The 21,445-nt window shown below is 42.2% G+C and overlaps 1 protein-coding gene across 6 annotated transcripts in view; it reads left to right on the top strand.

Annotated features, from left to right (window-relative positions):
* Positions 1-21,445, top strand: part of ULK4 (unc-51 like kinase 4) — a 153,035-nt gene that overhangs the window by 90,029 nt on the left and 41,561 nt on the right. For 5 of the 6 annotated variants that reach the window (XM_058729532.1, XM_058729529.1, XM_058729531.1 and 2 more), the window contains 2 exons: positions 3,623-3,730; positions 8,263-8,346. In XM_058729532.1, the coding sequence (XP_058585515.1) occupies positions 3,623-3,730; positions 8,263-8,346 (192 nt within the window). The remainder of the gene's footprint in view (positions 1-3,622; positions 3,731-8,262; positions 8,347-21,445) is intronic. The other variant, XM_058729530.1, reaches the window with a different exon arrangement.

Raw genomic sequence — 21,445 nt, 5'->3', positions numbered from 1 at the left:
CAGGTCAACGAAAACTTGTTTTTCTCTTTGGTTATTTGTCCCTCATGTGGAATGGTTGTTTATTATTCTTACAGTTGTGCTTTTCAGTATTAAAATTTCTTTAAAAATGACAAGTGAAGGGGCGCCTGGGCGGCTCAGTTGGTTTCGTGTCCGACTTTGGCTCAGGTCATGATCTCATGGCTTGTTGAGTTTGAGCCACACACGCTGGGCTCTGTGCTGACAGCTCAGAGCCCGGAGCCTGCTGCGGGTTCTGTGTCTCCCTGTCTCTTTGCCTGCTTGCACTCTGTCTCTGTCTCTCTCTCTCAAAAAATAAACATTAAAGAAAAAAACAAGTGGAAAATCTATGCAAATAACATTGGAGACAAGCATTCTGTGTTGTGTACCGTTTAGTGCTATCCAAAGTTAAACTGTTTTGCAAGTGAGCTGTCCGCTGGCTGTGGTGTTACTAGCTTGGATTATATGATGTGTATCTGTTTACAAGACACTAAGCTCCAAAGCAATTTCTGTTAAGCTGCAGGCGTTTCAGACAGTTTTATCTCTTTAAAGATCTTCAGCATTAAAGTGTTTTTATTTTTATTTTTTTTAAATTTTTTTTTTTTTTTTTTAACATTTTTTATTTATTTTTGGGACAGAGAGAGACAGAGCATGAACGGGGGAGGGGCAGAGAGAGAGGGAGACACAGAATCGGAAACAGGCTCCAGGCTCCGAGCCATCAGCCCAGAGCCTGACGCGGGGCTCGAACTCACGGACCGCGAGATCGTGACCTGGCTGAAGTCGGACGCTTAACCGACTGCGCCACCCAGGCGCCCCATAAAGTGTTTTTAATTTCAAGTGACGTTGACGGATTCAAAAGGCCAGTGGATTCGACAGTGGGGAAATATTGTAAATCCCTGCCCCTAACTTTGTGAAGCAGAAAGTAGGATCTAGGTTTCCAATGTAGTATGAGGTTGAGTCTTTAAAAGAATTAGGCCTTTTACTTGGAGATAATTGTAGATCATATATGCCGTCGTAAGAAATAGTACAGAGATACTGTGTATTCTTGATCCAGTTTTTCACAATGGTAACATCTTGGGAGTCCTACGGTATGATATTACAGCCAGGATGCTGACACTGAGAGAGTTAAGGAACAGAGGCGTTTCATCACCAAGAATAGTTCATGTTGCTGTTTATCATTTGTCTCACCCCCACTCCAACCGCTGGCAGCCCCTCATCTATTCTCCATTTCTATACTTGTATGATTTTGAGAAGGGCGTGTGAGTGCAGTCATATCGTGTAGCCTTTCGGGACTGGCTTTTAGACTTTGGTGTCATTCTTTGGAGATTCATCCAGGTTGTTCCACGTGTCAGTAGTTGGTTCCTTTTTATTGCTTAATGGGACTCCATGGTATCAGTTGTACCACAGTTCGTTTAACCATCCCCCTGTTGCAAGACACCAGTGTCATTCCCAGGTTTGACAGTTATGAGTAAAGCTCTTACAAACACTGACATACAGGTCTTTGTGTGGATGAAAGTCTTCATTTCTCTGGGAAAAATGCTTAAGATTTGGGGTTCAGGAAAGAGTGGACTTGCCACCAAATCAGTTTCTCTGGGATGTATGCTTAGGGGTACAGTTTGCTGGGTCCTTTGGTATATGCATGTTGAGTGTTTTTTGGTTTTTTTTTTTTTTTCCAGACACTGCTGCAGTTTTCTAGAGTAGCTGTACCATTTTGTATCCTACCAGCAATTTCTGAGTGGTCTAGTTTTTCTCCCTCCTTAGCAGCAATTGGTGTTGTCACTGTTTTTATTTTTTTATTTTTGCCATTCTGATAGGTGTGTAGTGTTATCTCATTGTGGTTGTAATTTGTATTTCCTTAACTGCTAATGATGTTGAACATGTTTTCATGTGCTTATTTGTCAACTGTATATCTTCTTTGATACAGTGTCTGTGCTTTTGGTGCCCAATCTACTTTCTACCTAGACCCTGAAGAGTTTACCCCATTCTCCCCTCCCCTAACTTTACAGTTTCATGTTTTACCTTTAAGTCTGTGATCCATTTTAAGTTCGTATGTTGTATAAAGCGTTAGACTTAGGTTGAGGCTTGCTTTTTGTTCGTCCTTTGGATGGTCCGTTGCTCCAGCATCATTTGTTGAAAAGGCTGACTTTCCTCCTTTGGATTGCCTTTGCACTTTTCTCAGAAATCAGCAGGCCATACTTGTGGAGCTATTTTTGGATTCTGTGTTCCATTGATCGATATATCTGTCTCTGGCAGTGCCTCACAGTTTTGATTACATTATGTATATACTGAGTGTTGAGATCAGATTAATTTCAGCACTTTTTTCCCCAAATTGTTTTGGCTATTCTAATTATTTTACCTTTACACATAAATTTTGTTTTACTAAATTTTTTTTTAATGTTTGTTTTTGAGAGAGAGACAGAGTGCAAGTGAGGGAGGGACAGGGAGGGAGAGGGAGACACAGAATCTGAAACAGGCTCCAGATTCTGAGCTAACATTATGAGATGTTAGCACAGAGCCTGCCTGACATGGGGCTCGAACTTGGGAATGGCAAGATCATGACCTGAGCTGAAGTCGGACCCTTAACTGACTGAGCTACCCAGCACCCCTTGTTCGGTTTATATTTAAGTATTTAATATTTTTAGTGATTGCAAATAGCATTTTTTTTTAATGCTCATTTATTTGTGAGAGAGAGAAAGAGAGAGGGAGGGAGGAAAGAGGGAGTGGCAGAGAGAGAGAGAGAGAGAGACACACAGACAGACAAGGAATCTGAAGCAGGCTCCAAGCTCTGAGCTGTCAGCACAGAGCCCGTTTTGGGGCTGGAACTCACAAATTGCGAGATCCAGACCTGAGCCGAGGTTTTATGCTTAACCAGCTGAGCCACCCAGGAGCCCCTGAATTGCGCTGTTTTAGAGCAGTGCTTCCACACTACGTATTTTGTTTGTTTGTTTCAGAATCGGGCCCCTCTATATGTAGCATCCTGAACCTACTCTATCTTACTTTATGGGTCACACTGTGATTTCATTGACGTGTGTTCTGGTGTATGAATTCCGGCAATGAGTGTATGTAATTTTCTTAGCATGACACCTAGGAAATTAACTGGATTTGATAAAATAGCCTACTGAATTTTTAAGTGGATGATATTGACACTTTGGAATAACATTTACTACTCTGAGATTTTGGGAGGAGTCATTTAAAAGTTTAAGGCAGTGTTAAGACTTTTTTCGAAGTTGGAGGTGCTGGAGCATGGTAGGCTCTGTCCTGCCATCTGTGTTCAGTTCTGGTGTCTGAGTGAACTGGATGGAGACCTGCTGCCCTCTTTGAAGCCTCCGTTCCTTGTGTTTAGAGACTGAGTAACAGTGGCCTTGCAGGATCAGCGATGGAGTGCAAGATCTTAGTAACTGACAAGTGCTGTATGTATGTGCCTTTCTTTCACTAGATACATTTTTACCTTTCTCTGGGACACTTACTGCTTTCTCAGGAATAAGACCCATGTTTTGAAAATAATTTGGAAACTAGTTCTTAAAAATGGAGAGTGAATTTTGTTGAGTGTCTTGTCTTTTACCTGTAGGTTAAAGAACTAAGAGATACATATGAACTAATCTCTCTCTTTCTTTCCCCCCCTTTTCAGGCAATTACTGTCTTAACTGAGTTAATTAGGGAAAACTTCAGAAATAGCAAATTAAAACAGTGCCTCTTACCAACCCTTGGGGAGCTGATCTACCTTGTAGCCACCCAGGTGAGACCTTCTGATTACCTCTATTGCTGTTTGACATGTTCTGACATATCCTGGCTAACAAGCGTTAATATCCTATAAAAGTTGTTTTGGTTTCGCCCCTTAGAGCATTGCATGTTGGAATCAGCTTGTCCAGTTCTGCAAATCATTAAAAAAAAAAAAAAAAATTACATTGCGCAGATCAATTTGGGAAGTACTGTTATCTTGATAATTTTGAGTCTTCTGTGTATTTGGAATTGTACTGAATGTGTCTTTTTTTTTTTTTAATGTTTTTATTTTAGAGAGTGAGAGAGTGAGCATGAGTGGGGGGGGGGAGAGGGGCAGAGGAGGAGAGAGAGAGAGACTCCCAGGCAGGCTGTATGGTCAGTCGTCATTGCAGAGCCTGACATGAGGCTTGATGCCATGAGCCGGGGGTCATGACCAAGTTTTGCAGGCCCCCAGAGTAAAAGCAGACTTTCGGTGCTCAGCTTAGCCTTCATGCTTGCAGTTATCTAACTTTTGGTTTGATTCTTTGTTTCCCTGTCAGATCTCTGATGCATTGTGAGGATGTCAGAATAAAAAGAGTTGCTTTCATTAGAAGAGTGGTCAGGTGCCTAGTTGGCCGTCTGATCAGGGATGAGAGTGTAGTGTAATTCTTTTTGTTGTTTCTTTTCTTTTCTTTTTTTGAATTATTATTATTCCCTCCAGCTTAATTGAGATATAATTGGCATGCAGCCAACTGTACATGTTTAATGATTACAATTTGATCAATTTATACACACACACACACACAGACCTGTGAAAGCATCACCACAGTTCAGATAATGAACATACCTGTCATTTCCAAAAGACTCTCCACACTTTTTGCAATAATATCTTCCTCCTGCCCTTCCTACTGCTGCCTGCATCCACTCATTTACTTTCTGTCACACAGACTAGTTTGCATTTTCTAGAATCTTTTGGACTCATATAGAATGCTATTTCTATTTGCTTTGAGAAGTAGATGTAAAGAATCCCCTTCTTTGGTACATACTTTAATTGGATATAAGCTAGGCTATTTTAATAAAGGGGTGGTTCTGTGGCATTTGACTTCAACTTAGGTTAGCAAACTGGAAACGGAAGTTAGGTCCCTGGATCCATAAAAATCATTAACTTTTCACGAGATGAGGGCTTTTCTGGAACGGTCACTCTGAATATATGTGAACCTTCAAATCTCCGCTCAGTGCTGGTGTAGTAAGACTGACCCGATGTGATAGTGTGTATTGTGTACAATACAGAGACCTAAGCCCTGTCCTGTTGGCTCTCTGGAAGCACCCCAAGGTGACAGGCTTGAGAAGGGAAGAGCAGAGCAGAATCGGCCAACAACATGATGAGGCAGTTTGCTTATTGTTTGTGTGTATTTTCTTTTATCAGGGGTACCTCCCACCTTGAGCCTGGGCGTTCCTGTTGTGTCACCTTTTTGTCCAGCTGATAATGATCTCTCACCTGCCCTGTTGCAAGAACTCTTAGATGACCTCCTTGCTTTGCTCTGTGCCTGTTACCCTCTGTTAGCCAGACGGAGCCTATGAAAACCATGGGCGTCTACAGTGTCTGTCACTCCTCAGAGCCCTCCAGCGCTTCTTCCCGTCACAGCCAAATCCTGCCACTGACCTTGTAGGCCCTGGGGGGCTGCCTTCCTGGTACCTGTGTGACCTCCTCTCTCCCTGCTGTCCTACTGCCTTCCTCCTCCCGCCACACTGACCTCCCCATGGCTCTTTGAACCCGCCATGCCACACTCCTGCCTCAACACCTTTGCACTTGTTCATCCTGCTGGCAGTGATTCTCCCTGACATACTTGGGTTTTCTCTGTTCGGATCCCTTCAGAGGGTCTTCTCCTTGTGTGGTCTTGCGTGGTAGGAGATGGGGCCACCCTACCTACGGTCTTCCTCTCGCTCTGTACCCTGCTCTGGTTTTCTTTGTAGCAGCCCCAGCATCTTGACTGACTTGTCTTGTTTTCTCCTCCTCCACCTACTTCTTCCTTCTTTCTCTTCTTCGTCTTCTTCTTTCCCCACTAAATACTATTAAGACAGAAAATTTATCAGTCCTGTTCACGGCTGTGTGACCATCATTTAGAAGAATTCCTGGCACTTCGTAAGTGCTTCTATAAGGCGCACCCCACACCAAGACCAATGGGACAGGAGGGAGTGAGCAAGGAGGCAGGGCTGGAGAGACTGGCCAGCATGTTCAGGAAGGAATCTGGATGAGTCTGATGTCGTCGTCTTAAGCCTGTGAGCAAGGGGAAGTCACTAGGGTTTTAAAGAAGGGTAATGGTGTCATCTGATTTCAGTGCCAGAGGGATGACTCTGGCTTAAAGGTGGAGAATAGGTGGGAGAATGGTAAGAAAAGATTCTGAGCTGAAATGAGAGTAAGCGAAGTAGGAGTGAAGTTAGACATGCGAAGAGGGTGTTTCAGGAAAGAGAAAGCCGGTAGGGCTGTGGTAGCTGACGGTCCATGAAAAGTTCTGAAAAGAGCCTGCTGGATCGAGTGGCGTGAAAGTCACCAGAAACTCAACAGGAGCTGTTTTATATGTTTATTTACTTGACTTCAAGCGAGGGAGTTGGAAGAAAGCATCCTGGAGCGCGCTGAGCCTCTAGCAGGAGGTGAGGAAGCTGGGACCAGCAATGTGAATCGAGAATAGGTGTGAAAAGGAATGGAGGGGCCGAGGCCGAAGGGAGCCCCGTTTGGAAGATGGGGACGGTGAGGTTATTGTAGTGGAAATGGAAAGGACCCCGTGGACAGGACTTGGAAAATTTAGCAGTATGGGGTAGATAGCAAGGTAATGACCCTGGAGGAGGCAGGATGGGAATGGGATGCTGGGCCCACGTGGAAGGGGTGGAGGAGCCTGTCCCGTTGTAACCGCTGGGTGTAAGTAGCAGATGGCTTCAGGGGTAGGAACGCCGGGAGCTGCTTTCTCACTCACGACTTCCGTGATCTCTGTGGCGGAGGAAAGTCGGTGCAGTGGCCAGAGGATCACGGCTGTGAAGCGGCCCTCTCTGAGAGGGAGTCGGAGGGAGTCGGAGAACCGGATGCTGCAGAGTGAGAGGGAATTGGTCGGAGAACAGGATGCTGCAGAGTGAGAACGAAGCTCCCTGGGCTTGCTAATCCTACGTCATCCATGGGCTCTGTGTTCTGGGGTCACCCCTCTCAGAGCCCGGCTGCCTGAGCGCAGGCCTCTGCCTCAGCGGGGAAGCAAGCCGCTGGCTCCCTCGGGGGTTAGTTTCCCCAGAGAAGGGAAAAGGACATGCGGGAAGGGTTTTGGCCTTTGGCAGAAGGGATTAAACAACAGACCAGGGGATCTAAGTGGCTGGGGGAGGGTAGGCGATAGAGTACAGAAAGGGTGTGGTAGACGGTCTGAACAAGTGAGCTGGAAGGGAAGAAAGTCACGTTTGGACGTGAAATTGGGTACTGACTTTTTGTGATTTTCGATAGTGATTTTCAAGCTGCAGCAGCCTGGGATGATAATGTCTAGCCTCTGACCTGTGTGGGATTCTGTGATGGAGCAAGGATACGGTTTTAATGGGTCATGATTCTCAGCATATGTATAAAAAGCATCTGGACCAATAAGGTACCAGTTCTAAAATTTGGATGGTCTTAAATATTTTCTCCAAACAGAACCTAAAGAGATTCATTGCCTTAAAGGGATTAATTGCCCCCACCCCCAATCTTTCTGTGTGGTACCTATTTTATGATTAGATTTTATTTGAGAAATTACAGTCGTGTTTCTGTGGTTGTTACCCTAACTTGGTTCTTCTGTGAGCGAATCCTTGCCGATATCATTAAAATCAGCGAACCCACCAGTCACACTTGCTTATTTTTATTTAGCACATTGTCTTACCGGGCAACATACTATACTGCCTTTTACTTATGCTTGTGGGTTTTCCTGAGATCCTCCTCAGAGCTGTGTGTTCTGTGCTTTCAAATCCTTTCAAATAGTGGAATACCTTTCAGGTAGGAATATCTGTAGTCTCACCTACGATTGTCAGTAGAGTAGTTTCTCTGCCAAGTGGATCGTATTGTCCTTTCTTCGTTTTCTTTTTTTTTCCTTCTTCCTACCTGGCTTCTGATGAAGGGGTCTGATGAACATCATATAGAACATGAGGAGAGGGGCGCCTGGGTGGCGCAGTCGGTTAAGCGTCCGACTTCAGCCAGGTCACGATCTCGCGGTCCGTGAGTTCGAGCCCCGCATCGGGCTCTGGGCCGATGGCTCGGAGCCTGGAGCCTGTTTCCGATTCTGTGTCTCCCTCTCTCTCTGCCCCTCCCCCGTTCATGCTCTGTCTCTCTCTGTCCCAAAAAAAAAAAAACAAAAAAAAAAAAAAACACGAGGAGAAAGAAACACCTTGTATGTACAACGTGGTCAAAGACCCCCTCACTGGGTCAGAATTGCCAGGTAGTGATACTTTTCAATAGGATATTAAGAAGCTTCAGACAGTTTGTATGTTTGAAACGGCCTTTTTCTCGAACGGGTTAATCTCTTTTGTGCTGTTAGCTTCACTGCTTTTCCTTCCACTTTTTTTTAGGAAGAAAAAAAAAAGAACCCTAGAGAATGCTGGGCCGTTCCCTTGGCTTCGTACACAGTGCTAATGAGGTGCCTTCGGGAAGGGGTAAGGCTCCTTTGTGGTCCTCTGTAGACACCCGCCATCGTAATAACCCTTCAGGCGCTGTGTGAGGAGTGTAGCCTGCAGCCGTGCGGGGAGCTTGTCAGCCGAGTATCGCTCCTGAATTTAAATAATCCCGACAAGCTGCTGTGAGCAAGTGACCTATGGTCATTCAGCTCGCTCATTCACTTTTTGAAGCGTCTCGCCTTTTTAAAATACGATAGCAAACACAAGCAGCGTAAGTAGCTTTTTCATAACCTATCCTCAGTACTCCCCTGCTCTTAAACTCCTTGACACACCAGTTTAGCAAGCAGGGTGTATGCAGAGACCTCGCTGGGGGCCTCAAAAGCCCCGTGATTATCTTGTCGGCTTGCCATTGTGCAGTTCAGAAACAGGAACCTTCCGCCAGTATCCATTGATTTTAATATTAAGTGGTATTTATTATGTGATTTTTTTTTTTTAATTTCAATTTATTCACGGTCCTTCTCATGCCATTGGTGGTGGCTGCAAACCAGCCAGCTGGCCAACTAACCGACTGGCATAGGGAGCTCCTGTGTGTGACTTTGTAAAGAATTGAGTAGCTGACCTAAAAGGGTCACGTTTTCTGTTTGCTTTAAAGCATTTGACATTGTTTCACCCAAGGCAGAGCCATAGGCTAAAAACATTCCTTCAGGAATGAAAAAAACACGTCACAATAAACATGTTCCTTTTGAGTTCATTACTTCCTGCGTCATTGAATGGTAAGGGATGATGTTCCAGGTGCAAGAGCGCTCTGCACGGTCTTGCCCTAGTGATCCAGAAAGGAAGTTTGAAAACTTCCTAGCCCGTAGGGTTGGAGATGTCAGCTGTCATTATGAATAAAGCTGTCGTTATGAATAAAGCCAGTAAACTGTGCTTTACCAAAGATAAGAGAATTAAGTCATGTTTCTCTGTAGTCAAAAGACGTGTTTCAGTTTATCACTCAAGACCTCAAGCTAGGCACACTTGGGGACACACAGATGAAGAAGGTGAATACTCTTCACGCACAGTGATCTTACCTATTGGGGGAGATCAGATAAAAACAAAGTGGATTATGTCAACTGTATAAATGTGGAAGCACAGAACTATGGGAACTCAAAGGAGAGAGGGAGCCTTCTAGGAACTTTTTTCACAGCGTAAAGAAATTTTGCAAACTTTGTATCTTAATTTTTAAAACTAAGATTGTTAGGGAAAAATCTGTCATTTGACGGCCAACAGGACTGATAAGGGAATTTCAGTCCCTGCCTGACGACTTTCCCTTCCAGATTCTTGTTCCCACCCTGCTTGCCTCAGGTGCCAAATTACTACTGTTGGGAAAATAAGTAAAGTTCTGCACCATAAGATGGCCTATGGGACTAAAACAAGCTCTAATTCCCAGCTTAGAGACTCCTCTTCTGGGTTCTTCCTGCCCTGTTTGCAGCGTGCCCGAAAGCCATCAGGAATGTGGAAGATGACGCTATAAATTACCCTTTCCACCTGCATTCGGCACTCAGATCTCTGGAGAATGCTCTCCTCTGCGCCCACCCGTGTAGAATAAATCTCCTTCCTTCCAAGATCTCCAAGTGCCGCTTGGTTCTTCTGCCGGGTGATCCAGACCAGTTTCCATAATAAGATTAAGGGGCAGTAAAAGGTTACTAATTCTAGCTCATGAGGTTGTATCCTTAATCGAGTATTTTCTCCCACACCCTTCCGTGTTTTTCACTGTATGTGTAAGATGAAGAATAATGCCTGATATCCATGTGTATTATTAAACAATTATTTTTAATCATTATGATACTTCGTATTTTAGTAGCAAATGTGCCTTTTATTGTCTTGGTATATAGGACAGGTCTTGTGTATTTTCCATAAAGAGGGAGGGAAGTCCAGGCCTCTCTACAAAAATTTTATCGTACGTTAGAAAAGCAGTTAAATATGTGCTTGGACAGCACACGCAGGTGTCTCTCACTTTTCAAAAGTACGTGTTGCGCCACTTAACTTGTACAAAAGACCCACATTAGTACTTGTTTTCTCTCATTGAAAGAAATACGAAGAGGGTTTCTGCTCCCACGAAAAAAGGCAAAAAGCACAAACAGCATTCAGGGTTTGTTTTGCAGCCAGTTGTTACACAGGCAGGCCTCGGCCTGTCCCGAGAAGCAGGGAGAGTGGCCCGCCAAGGTCCTTCCTTCCCCAGGAACTACGTTCGGCATCTCAGCATCAAGCCACTGAGCCCACCGTGCCTTTGAGCATCTGTGCCTTGTGTTGATGTATTTTCTGCATCCATTAACAAGATGTGTCCTAAGGTATCAGAGAAGCCTGAGAGACATTATTTTTGGGGTCTGGGAATACTCAAAACCTTTTCTATTTAGATTATGGTGATAGCTCTTGGTTTTACACCATTTGGGCTTACTAAAGGTTTCATAGGAACAGGGTACTTTTGGATAGTGGGAGAAACCTAAACTTGAACATTGTCTCTGTAACACAGATCAGTTAGGGGGTGATTATCCCCCCTAAAAAAAGATTTGTTTACAAAAATAACTGAATTGTAGCAGTTCTTTAGCATGTATCTAATGTATTTAGGACGTAGTTGAAGGTGAATAATTTCTAAGCCTCTTATTTTCAACAATTAATTTGTTCCATGTAGAAAAACTTTCCCCAGCACCTACTGGTATTTCCTGATGTAGGGGTGTGTGTGCGTGAAACATATAAACAAAAGAGTATGTGAAATTTATGTGTATGTTTAAAAGCACACTGATACACCCACTCTCTTTATTTTTATTTTTTATTTAATTTAATTTTTTATTTTTTTTCAATTTACATCCAAATTAGTTAGGATATAGTGCAACAATGATTTCAGGAGTAGATTCCTTAGTGCCCCTTACCCATTTAGCCCATCCCCCCTCCCACAACCCCTCCAGTAATCCTCTGTTTGTTCTCCATATTTGAGTCTCTTATGTCCCCCCTCCCTGTTTTTATATTATTTTTGCTTCCCTTCCCTTGTGTTCATCTGTTGTGTCTTAAAGTCCCCATATGAGTGAAGTCATGTGATATTTGATTTTCTGACTAATTTCACTTAGCATAAGACCCTCTAGTTCCATCCACGTAGTTGCAAATGGCAAGATTTCATTCTTTTTGATTGTTGAGTAATACTCCATTGTGTGTGTGTGTGTGTGTGTGTGCACACACCACATCTTTATCCATTCACCCATCGATGGACATTTGGGCTCTTTCCACACTTTGGCTATTGTTGATAGTGCTGCTATAAACATGGGGGTGCATGTGTCCCTTCGAAACAGCACACCTGTATCCCTTGGGTAAATGCCTAGTAGTGCAGTTGCTGGGTCTTAGGGTAGTTCTATTTTTAGTTATTTGAGGAACCTCCATACTGTTTTCCAGAGTGGCTGCACCAGTTTGCATTCCCAACACCCACTCTCTTTAAAAACAAACAAACAAACAAACAAACAAACAAAACTCAAAAAAACTGGTAACAGATTTCTTCTCTGTCCTTCCTGGATTGCAGCTTGCTCTTTTCTTTCAAGGAGTAGCCACTATTCTTACTTTATGATAAACATTCCCAAGTATTTCTTTATCACGTTTCCATCTTTGATTGGTTCTTAAGGCTGAACTTTATATAAGTAAATGGCACCAAATCCTGTGGAGACTTTATTTTGCTCAAAATTAGGTTGAAGTTGATACATGCCAATTGTGTAAACTATAGTTCATTCATACTACTGCATTGTATGTTGTTGGAATGTGCCTCAATACACTCAGACACACGTGTGTATCAGTTTGTATTCCCACCGGTAGGGTATAGGAGTACCCTTGAACCCATGTCTTGAACATTTGATCTAGTCAGACTTTAAATTTTTGTCAATCTTCTGGGCATTAAATGTTTTCTCATAATAGCTTTAATACGCATTTTTGTGGTTACTAATATGGTCACCATCCTTTTTTATCTATCTTGTTTTGTTTTGTTGGGGGGGGGATTTATGTTGCTTTGTAGGAATTCTCTACACTGCCTCCCTTACCACAAGCCTGCTGTTATAAAATGTTTGAAATAACTAGAAAAGGAAAGAAGACTATAATAACCTTTATTTCCATCACTTAGTGTCAACGGTTTTTAACTTTTTGCTCTCCTTGCTTTGTTGTAATATAGGTGTGTATGTATATGTTCATATGTACATGCATTTATTCATTTATTTATATTCATTTGTTTTCTGAACTGTTTGAAAAAAAATGCAGATGCCATTGGCACTTCATCCATTGGAATGTTTGTGTATTCTGGATACTAATCTTTGGTTTATATGTGTTACTAGATCCTTTCTGATGGTGGTTGGGCTTTTCATTTTCTTAACCAACTGAGCCATCCAGGTGCCCCCAAGGGCTTTTCATTTTCTTACAATATCCGATGATAAGCAGAAGTTCCTCATTTTAATGTAGCTAAATTTATCAATTTTTTTCTGTTATGATTGGCTTTTTGTGTCTCATATGCTTTTCCACTTCACCATCATTAGATGGTCTATTCCATTTTCTTCTAAAAGTTTTAGTTTGGGGCGCCTGGGTGGCTCAGTCGGCTAAGCGTCCGACTTCGGCTCAGGTCATGATCTCGCGGTGCGTGAGTTCGAGCCCCGCGTCGGGCTGTGTGCTGACAGCTCAGAGCCTGGAGCCTTTTTCAGATTCTGTGTCTCCCTCTCTCTCTCTGACCCTCCCCCGTTCATGCTCGGTCTCTCTCTGTCTCAAAAGTAAATAAACGTTAAAAAAAAAAAAATTAAAAAATAAAGTTTTATTTTTCCTTTATTTAGAACTTTATTTGTAATTGTTCTGTGTGTCCCCTGCTGTGTATGGGTAGTTTTATCTTTTTAAAAATGTTTTTATTTTTGAAAGAGTGCGTGGGCAGGGGAGGGGCAGAGAGAAGGAGAGAGAGAATCTCAAGCAGGCTCCGCACTGTCAGCACAGAGCCTGACACAGGGCTTGCACTCGCAAACCATGAGATCAAGATCCGAGCTGAAATCAGCTGAGTCGCCCAGGCACCCCTGGGTAGTTTTATCTTAAAAAAAAAAAAAAAAAATATATATATATATATATATATATATATATATATATATATATATATATATATATGTAATGAGTTCTCCCAGGATTTTTTATTGAGAAAGTCACCCTCTTCCCATTGCTCTGCAGTGTCCCCTTGTCACGTCAGTGTCTTTTCCTGGGCTCTGTTTGGTTCTGTTGGTCTATTATCTGTCTCTGTGTCATACTATCTAAATTAATACTTTCTATGATTTAATACTAAGGATATGGGGAGTTTTCCCCTACTAACATAATCTTTTTCAAGAGTTTCTCAGTTAATTTTGTTCCTTTCACTTTCGTGTAGTTTTTAGATTCACCTTTTCAGGTTCACCTGTTTGGATGTTAAGAACACATCTGCAAATAAATTTGAGAAAAATCGGTTGATATTAGTAGAAAATGGAATGCATACTCAATGAGAAGACCAATAATAGGAGAATGACACATTTGATTAAAAAAAACTGAAGATAACTGATTGAAGTTCCTTTGAATTCTTGATGAGATTCAGCCGATGTATTTAATTTATTGCTTAAGCTACCTCTCAGATGTAGGTCGCATTCTTTACGGATAACATTTATGAAACATCTATTATGTACCGCTAGGTGCAGGAAAGGTAAAGATAAATTAAGATGCTGCCCTGCCTTCAGTTTTTAGCAAAGAAATTTTTTTTTTATCCTTAGTTCTGTACACCAGCCTTTTATTGTTGTTTTGGTAACTTCATTTGCTTTGGTTTCTTTCTCGTGTACTCAGTAAGACATTTCAGGCTATTAACTTTTCGTTCCATGCTAGCTGTATCTCACTAGTTTGGACATGTAGTGTTTCCATTATTGCTATTTTATTGATAGTTCCTAGTTCTAGTTTTGAATTTGTCCTTGATCCAGGGTTGTTTATGAGGTGGTTAAAACTTTTTCGTGTGGGTGGGATTTTATTGCCTTTTTTTTTTCTTTGTTAAAGTAACAAAGTTGCATTACCTTATTGTCAAGAAAGTGGTTTGTCCTGTTTCTCTTTGGATTAAAAAAAATTGTGGTAAAACACACGGTAACATAAAACTAAACCACTTTGACCACTAAGTATATATAGTTCTGTGGTATTGAGTACTTCACATTGTTGTGCTGTTTCTATTGTTTTAAATATATCGAGATGTTCTTTTGCCTCAATTACTGATTTTTTTTCCACATCAAAACTTTGTAATGTGTCTTGTTGAATATGGGCCAAATTGATTTGATTTTTAGCCCTTTTCTTTAATTTCTGCATTGGGAAGAAAGCAGTATAGAAATTTTACTTCATTTTTTTTGAGAAATTTTACTTCATCTTAATTTGATACGTAGACTTCTTCTTAGCTTTGCCTGGGGTATTTATAGGTGTCAAAAGAATAAAGCATTTTCTAGTCAAATACTTAGAGACACCAGATTAAACAAGGTTGAGCAGTTTGATTTGTTGTTAGTACTTTTCAGGGCTTGTAATTATGAACTACTTGGGAGAATATACAGCATTTTCAAAGTAATTTGCCCACAGACCTACCCTATCCTATGGCATGTTGTGTGATGCACTGTGGGAGAGGAAGCTGTGGGCTTACACTGAGAGTGTCAGGAGTTTAAGATCATTTTCAGTAGGTTTTCTCTTTTTAAAGTTCCCTAAGATATTATGATGGTGTTTTCCAAACAGCCTACTTTCTGAACACGATTTCTGTAACTTTAACAATGGTGATAGAGATACGAGTCAGATGTTTTTGTCCTTGTGACAGAGGTCAGTGCTTAGAGGGAGAGAAGAGAAGTAATCAGAGGGTAAGAGACATATGGTGGGTCACACAAGCAGTTCGGAAGATCTTATGTGACTGCTGAAAAAGGAGGGTGGCAGTGTGGAAGAAAAGGTATCTATGAGGATACTGAATCAGTTTCAGAGTTGGGGTTGGCATTTCAAAGACCTTCAGCTGAGAGTCAGAGGATGTGGATTTCAATCCTACACATGCTACTCTTCAGTGGTTTGGTGTCGGCCAAGGTGTAGGTGACCCACCTGGTGGTGTTTCCTGTATAGGAGGGTACTTGTGCTTCATGACCTTCCATGAGCTTCTGACTTGGGCCCCCTCTGAGTCTGACAACTTTCCCTTCCATTGCTTTGACCTTAATGTTGTATACAGTACTAAGGAGCAGTTGCCCCCTTGGGGTCATTGCTGTATTGATCTCAGGAATATTTGGCAATGAGCTTACGTGATGTATGTTTATATGTGCGTGGGATAAGGAGGGTGAGAAAGCTGACCTTTCTTTGAAGTGTTTATTTTTATATTAAAAATTTTTTTGTTAACATTTACTCATTTTTGAGAGAGCGGGAGCAGGGGAGGGGCAGAGAGAGAGGGAGACGCAGGATCCGAAGCAGGGTCCGGGCTCTGAGGTGTCAGCACGGAACCTGATGCGGGGCTCGGACCCACAAACCATGAGATCATGGCCTGAGCCCAAGTTGGACACTTAACCGACTGAGCCACCCAGGTACCCCTGAAGTGTTTATTTTTATCTGGGTAGGTAGTAGCCTGTTATTCTCCAATGACAAGCCAGAAGCAGCTCCTAGGGAATTTCCACATATTTACGGGAGAAGATTATTTGTATGTTTGTATCTAATCAACCACATCTGTTTTGATAACCTGCATAATAGTCTATGTGTGATTATAGGTGCTGAACTCACAATGCATAGGTTGTAGTTAAAAATACGAGGTCCAAAAAACATATAAACCATTGGCTTTGTTTTTTTTTTTCCTGAATAACAGCTTATTAGATAATTTTGAAGTAACACTTATTTTAAGAGGACATTTATTTGCATTTTGAAATAAGAGTTCTCTCTCTTTTTTTAAAAATGAAAACTAGTGTTAAGGTTGCTTTTGTGTTTAATTAGAAAAGACCAGGCTCAAATTAGAAAGGAGTACTAGAGATGTTAGGCATTAAATGTATTATCTTTGAAATGTTTTAGGCCTAAAACACAGGGAAAAATTAGTTGAAAATTCTTGGCTTTTGATAAAAGTGAAAATGTAGAGTTAGAGTTTCTGATTTTGTTCCCGTCACAGTTTAATGTTCTGATAAATGTGTGTGCCTCAACATCAGGTTCTTTCTGGGTCCTCACCACTCTGTTGGTGTTTCTGCAGTGAGAGTTGGCACCGTGTATGTGGACTATGAATGATCCAGTGTTTTCTTTATTAAACTAGCCATAATTTTTCTTTTTGGCTGGGTACAGTATACTTTATTGATGGTATGTGACAAGGAAGGGCTCCCGAGCCTCCCCCCTTCTTCAGGGGACCTGGGATGGAAACTGTGTAGCAGTTAAGAGATTCACAGTATATTGGGGGTTGAGTTGGGGCATGGACATCCAGCACCTGAGGGCATCTCTCTGCCTCTTGCTGAGGCTGGTGGCTCAGGGGGCTCTTACTCTTTGGAGGCCATGCGGACCATAATGTCCGCCACCTGGTTGCTGTAGCCAAATTTATTGCCAGGAAATGAGCTTGACCACTTTACCAATGAGCAATGCCAGCCTTAGTATTGAAGGTGGAAGAGTGGGTGTCACTGTTAAAGTTGCAAGAGATGGCCCAGTCCTCAGGGTAGCCCGGGATGCACTTGAGGGGGCCTTTCCGTGCCTGCTTTGCCACCTTCTTGATGTCATCCTGTTGGCAGCTTTCTCCAGGCGTCAGGTCAGATCCGTGACTGACAGGTTGGAGGTGGGGACATGGAAGGCCATGCCAGTGAGCTTTCCGTTCAGCTCAGGGGCAGCCTTGCCTATAGCCACGGTGGTGCCAGTAGAAGCAGGGATGACGTTACGGGAAGCCTCTGGGCTGTCGTGCCACAGCTTCCCAGAGGGACTGTCCACCGTCTTGTGGGTGGCAGTGATGGCACGGAGTCACGAATCGGGATTCTCTCCACGATGCTGGGATCGTCACGGATGGTCTTGGCCAGAGGGGCCAAGTAGTTGGGGAAGCAGGAAGCGTTGCTGACAGTCTTCTCGTTGTTCATGCCCATCACAACCACGGGGGCATCAGCAACAGGGGGAGAGAGGATGATCCTCCGGGCGCCACCGTTCAACTGAGCCCCAGCGTTCTCCATGGTGGAAAAGACCCCGGTGGACTCAGCAACATGCTCAGCACTAGCCTCGCCCCGTTTGATGCTGACGGCAGAGAGGCTTTCCGTTGACGACAAGGTTTCAGTTCTCAGCCTTGATTGTGCCGTTGAATTTGCTGTGGGTGGAATCATCCTGGAACACGTAGATTATGTAGTTGGGGGTCAACGAAGGGGTCTTTGATGCTGACAATATACATTTTACCAGAGTTAAAAGCAGCCCTGGTTACCAGGTGCCCGATACAGCCGAATTCATTCACTCTGACCTTCACCATCGTGTCTTGGGGACGTGACTGGCACCGCACCAGAAGTCGTGGTTGTCTGCCGAATGGGGAGGACCAGAGAGCCACCATCCGAAATGTTTTGGACCCTATTCAGTAGGAGGCAAAAGGGCTTATTAAGGATGGAGTTACCTGATGTGTCTTGAAGTGAGCCGTTGAGAATGGCATGAGGAAGGGACCCTTAGCACCAAGTGAGATAGATCAGCTTCCAGGGAGGTGGTGTAAGGGAAGAAGCACACAGCATTGCATTTTACATGCAAGCGTGAGGTTGCATATCCTCTCCTGTGGCAGGTGACTTCACAGCGGAGGTTTCAGAGTTTGGCTCTGCTGCAGTCAGTATGTAAAAACTGGTGAAACGTCAATGATAATGCCTTTCAAGGATTTATATTGGTTGGATTTCTGTTTAAATTTTCACATTCTTTTGACTTATTTTTATCCCGTTACATGCTTTGTCCTCTTAATAATCCTGTAGCTCTTTTCTTTCTCATTTCATACCTATCCTTATAGTTTTTCTATTTATCTTTTTATTATTATTTTTAACTTATGGAATCATGTTTAGAGGAAATGGCGTATGTATGATTTCAGTCATTTAGAATTTGTTGAGACTTCTTTCATGACTCAGTATGTGTGTATATTCGGGGAAAAAATGGTGAATTCTGCCATTGTTGGATAAAGTTTTTTTCTGCCCATTAGGTCAGGCTTGTTAATCTGATTGATAGGGATAGAAGTCTTCTGTATCTATGCTGATTGCTTTTTCTCTATTTTATTAGCTACTGAGACATGTTTTTAAATACTTTCCTTGGTAGGATTGCAGTTTTAAAAAAAAAAAATTTTTTTTTTTCAACGTTTTTAATTTATTTTTGGGACAGAGAGAGACAGAGCATGAACGGGGGAGGGGCAGAGAGAGAGGGAGACACAGAATCGGAAACAGGCTCCAGGCTCCGAGCCGTCAGCCCAGAGCCCGACGCGGGGCTCGAACTCACGGACCGCGAGATCGTGACCTGGCTGAAGTCGGACGCTTAACCGACTGCGCCACCCAGGCGCCCCGTATTGCAGTTTTGTTGTATTTTGCTTTTATGTATTTTGAATATTGGTAATTAGATACATAAAAATTTAGAGTATATTTCCCTTGGTTTACTGACATTTTTATCATTATGTTGTTACCTTAAAAAATCAATGGTAATGCTTTTTGTCCAAAGCTTATGCTCTTTGATATTAATTTGCTTATACCATCCTTTGTTGGATTAGATATGACTGATATTTCTTTTTTCATTCTCTTATTTTTAGCCTTTCTAGTTGAATAAATTAAAAAAAATTTTAATGTTTTTATTTACTTTTGAAAGAGAGAGACATAACACAAGTGGGAGAGGGGCAGAGGGAGGGAGACACAGAATTTGAAGCAGGTTCCAGGCTCTGAGCTGTCACCACAGAACCTGATGCGGAGCTCGAACTCACAAACCATGAGATCATGACCTGAGCTGAAGACGGATGCTTAACCGACTGAGCCACCCAGGTGTCCCCAAATGAATTTATTTTTGATGTGTCTCTTCGTACAGTGTTTAAACAAAATTTCTGCTTTATAGTTTTTCTTTAGTATTTAGTCCATTTATGTTTATTGTAGTTGTTGGTATAGTTGTATTTATAGCTGGCATCTTATTTTCTGCTTTTGTTTATTTTGTGTTTATTTTTTCTTCATGTCCTTTTGGTTTGCTTTTTTAATGATTATTTTTATTCTTTTAATGGCTATTCTGTTGCTCTTGTTAAAATACATTTTTTTCTGTGAACACAATTGTGGGTTGACAGTATTTTTAACAATTAAAGGTATTGTTTTAGTGTCTTCTGACTACACTTGTCGCTGTTAAGAAATTAGCTGTTAGACCAACTGTGGCTCTTTTGAAGGAGATACTCTGTAATTCAAGTGAGGGCCTACTTATACTTTTAGCTTTTGGGCTTTTTTCCCTTGCAATCTCCTTTCCCTAACATACACCTGCAGCCCCCAACGCAGATCAGTGGGGAGTCAGGAAGATGGAAAAGTTACTTTTTGTTCATCTCTATTATATTTGGTTGTGGCCACTGGGAGCTCTAGCTTTACTTGGTGCTGGTTCTTCATCTAACTTCCAACTTGTGTGGGTACTTGCCTGCCCTCTCATTCCTTTTGTTCACCTTGTTAGACAAGTGCTCTCAGGGTAAACATCAGCTTAAGTGCTCTGGATATCTCTGAGGGTATCTCTCAGAGTTCTTGCCTATACAGTCACTGGCCTAACAATTTGGTCCTAGTTCACCGATGCTTTTAAGAAGGTTTGTTTATTTTCTTATTTTAAATTTAGCATTTGGATTGCTTTTGGAGGGATAGAGTTGTCCAGATCTCTAGCCCACTATATTGTAAGAAATAGAAATCCTGTTTTCTTGATTTAATGAGTTACTAAAACAGTAAACCAGGGAAAATAAACTCCAGATACCTTGGAGTCTTTAGAAGAAAGATCATAGTTTTGCTAAACCAACAAATGTGAAAATAATGTCAGTATTTTTTTGAGGAGGGGAGAGGCAGAGGGACAGAGAGAGAGGAAATCTTAAGCAGGCTCCAAGCCCAGCGCAGACCCTGATGTGGGGCTTGATCTCATAACCGTGAGATCATGACCTGAGCTAAAATCAAGAGTCAGGTGTTCAATGGGCTGAGCCACCCACGCACCCCTAATGTCAATATTTTAGATGTTAATTTTGATACTCCTTTTTGAAGAAGTAGGCATGTAGACTAAACTAACATTGGCAGTGAAATTTTTTTTAAGACTGCCCACAATACATTATTAGATCTACTTACCATTATTAAAAATGAGTATAATTCTTCATTAATAAGCATAATCATCATAGGCTTATTTTCATAGGATCATTTCCTAATCATCATAACTTTTATCCTCATAGTATGATGAAATAGGTCTTTGATTTAAGTGATGGATATTAGTTCAGTCCAGTTATCCCTTCTGAAGAGTTAATTAGGCAGAAGATAACACCAATCTTATCGCTTGTATTGCATCCCACAGGGGATTTCAGAGGGACTAGGATAGCTCGTTTCAGGTAGTAGCAAGTTGAATTGACCTGACAGCCTCAGTGAGTTTATAGAGCACCGGGATGACACATGGCTCCTTTACAACCTGAGTGTTAAAATAGTGGTGGTTTTCAAGTAATAGGAATGAGTCCTCTAGGATTTGGCTGATGGTTGTGATGGAAAGCACATGTTAAGGTATTTGAGAAAGTTCTTCCCCCCAGATAGCACTTTGCTCCCCACCTCTACATCGCAGGGCAAAGGTTTCAGAACCTGATGAGAAGACACAGAGCAAGGCATAAAAGACCAAAATGTCCTACATGTATGTACTGAGAGCTAGGGAGGGTGGAGGACATAGCTTGGTATCTGTGGGCAAGTAGGTTTCCTTATATTGCGCTCCCACCTCAGGGAATCTTTGCACCCCTCAGGTACAGATGCACTTTCCAAGTGGAGTACCTCTCTAGGTAAGACTTGAGATGGGGAATATGAGAAAACGACTCTGTGTGGATGGGCCTGGGTTCAAGGAAAAAGGGGCAGGAGTTGAGCTGAGTGGTTAGGCATGCTGTTTATTGTTTTCAAATTTACCAACTAGGTGAAGCATTTTCTTTTCTCTTGGGTATAATGAATAAAGG

The sequence above is a fragment of the Neofelis nebulosa genome, chromosome 5 (genome assembly GCF_028018385.1).
Source record: "Neofelis nebulosa isolate mNeoNeb1 chromosome 5, mNeoNeb1.pri, whole genome shotgun sequence".
Lineage (NCBI taxonomy): Eukaryota > Metazoa > Chordata > Mammalia > Carnivora > Felidae > Neofelis > Neofelis nebulosa.
This window is presented reverse-complemented; position numbering and strand designations above follow the sequence as displayed.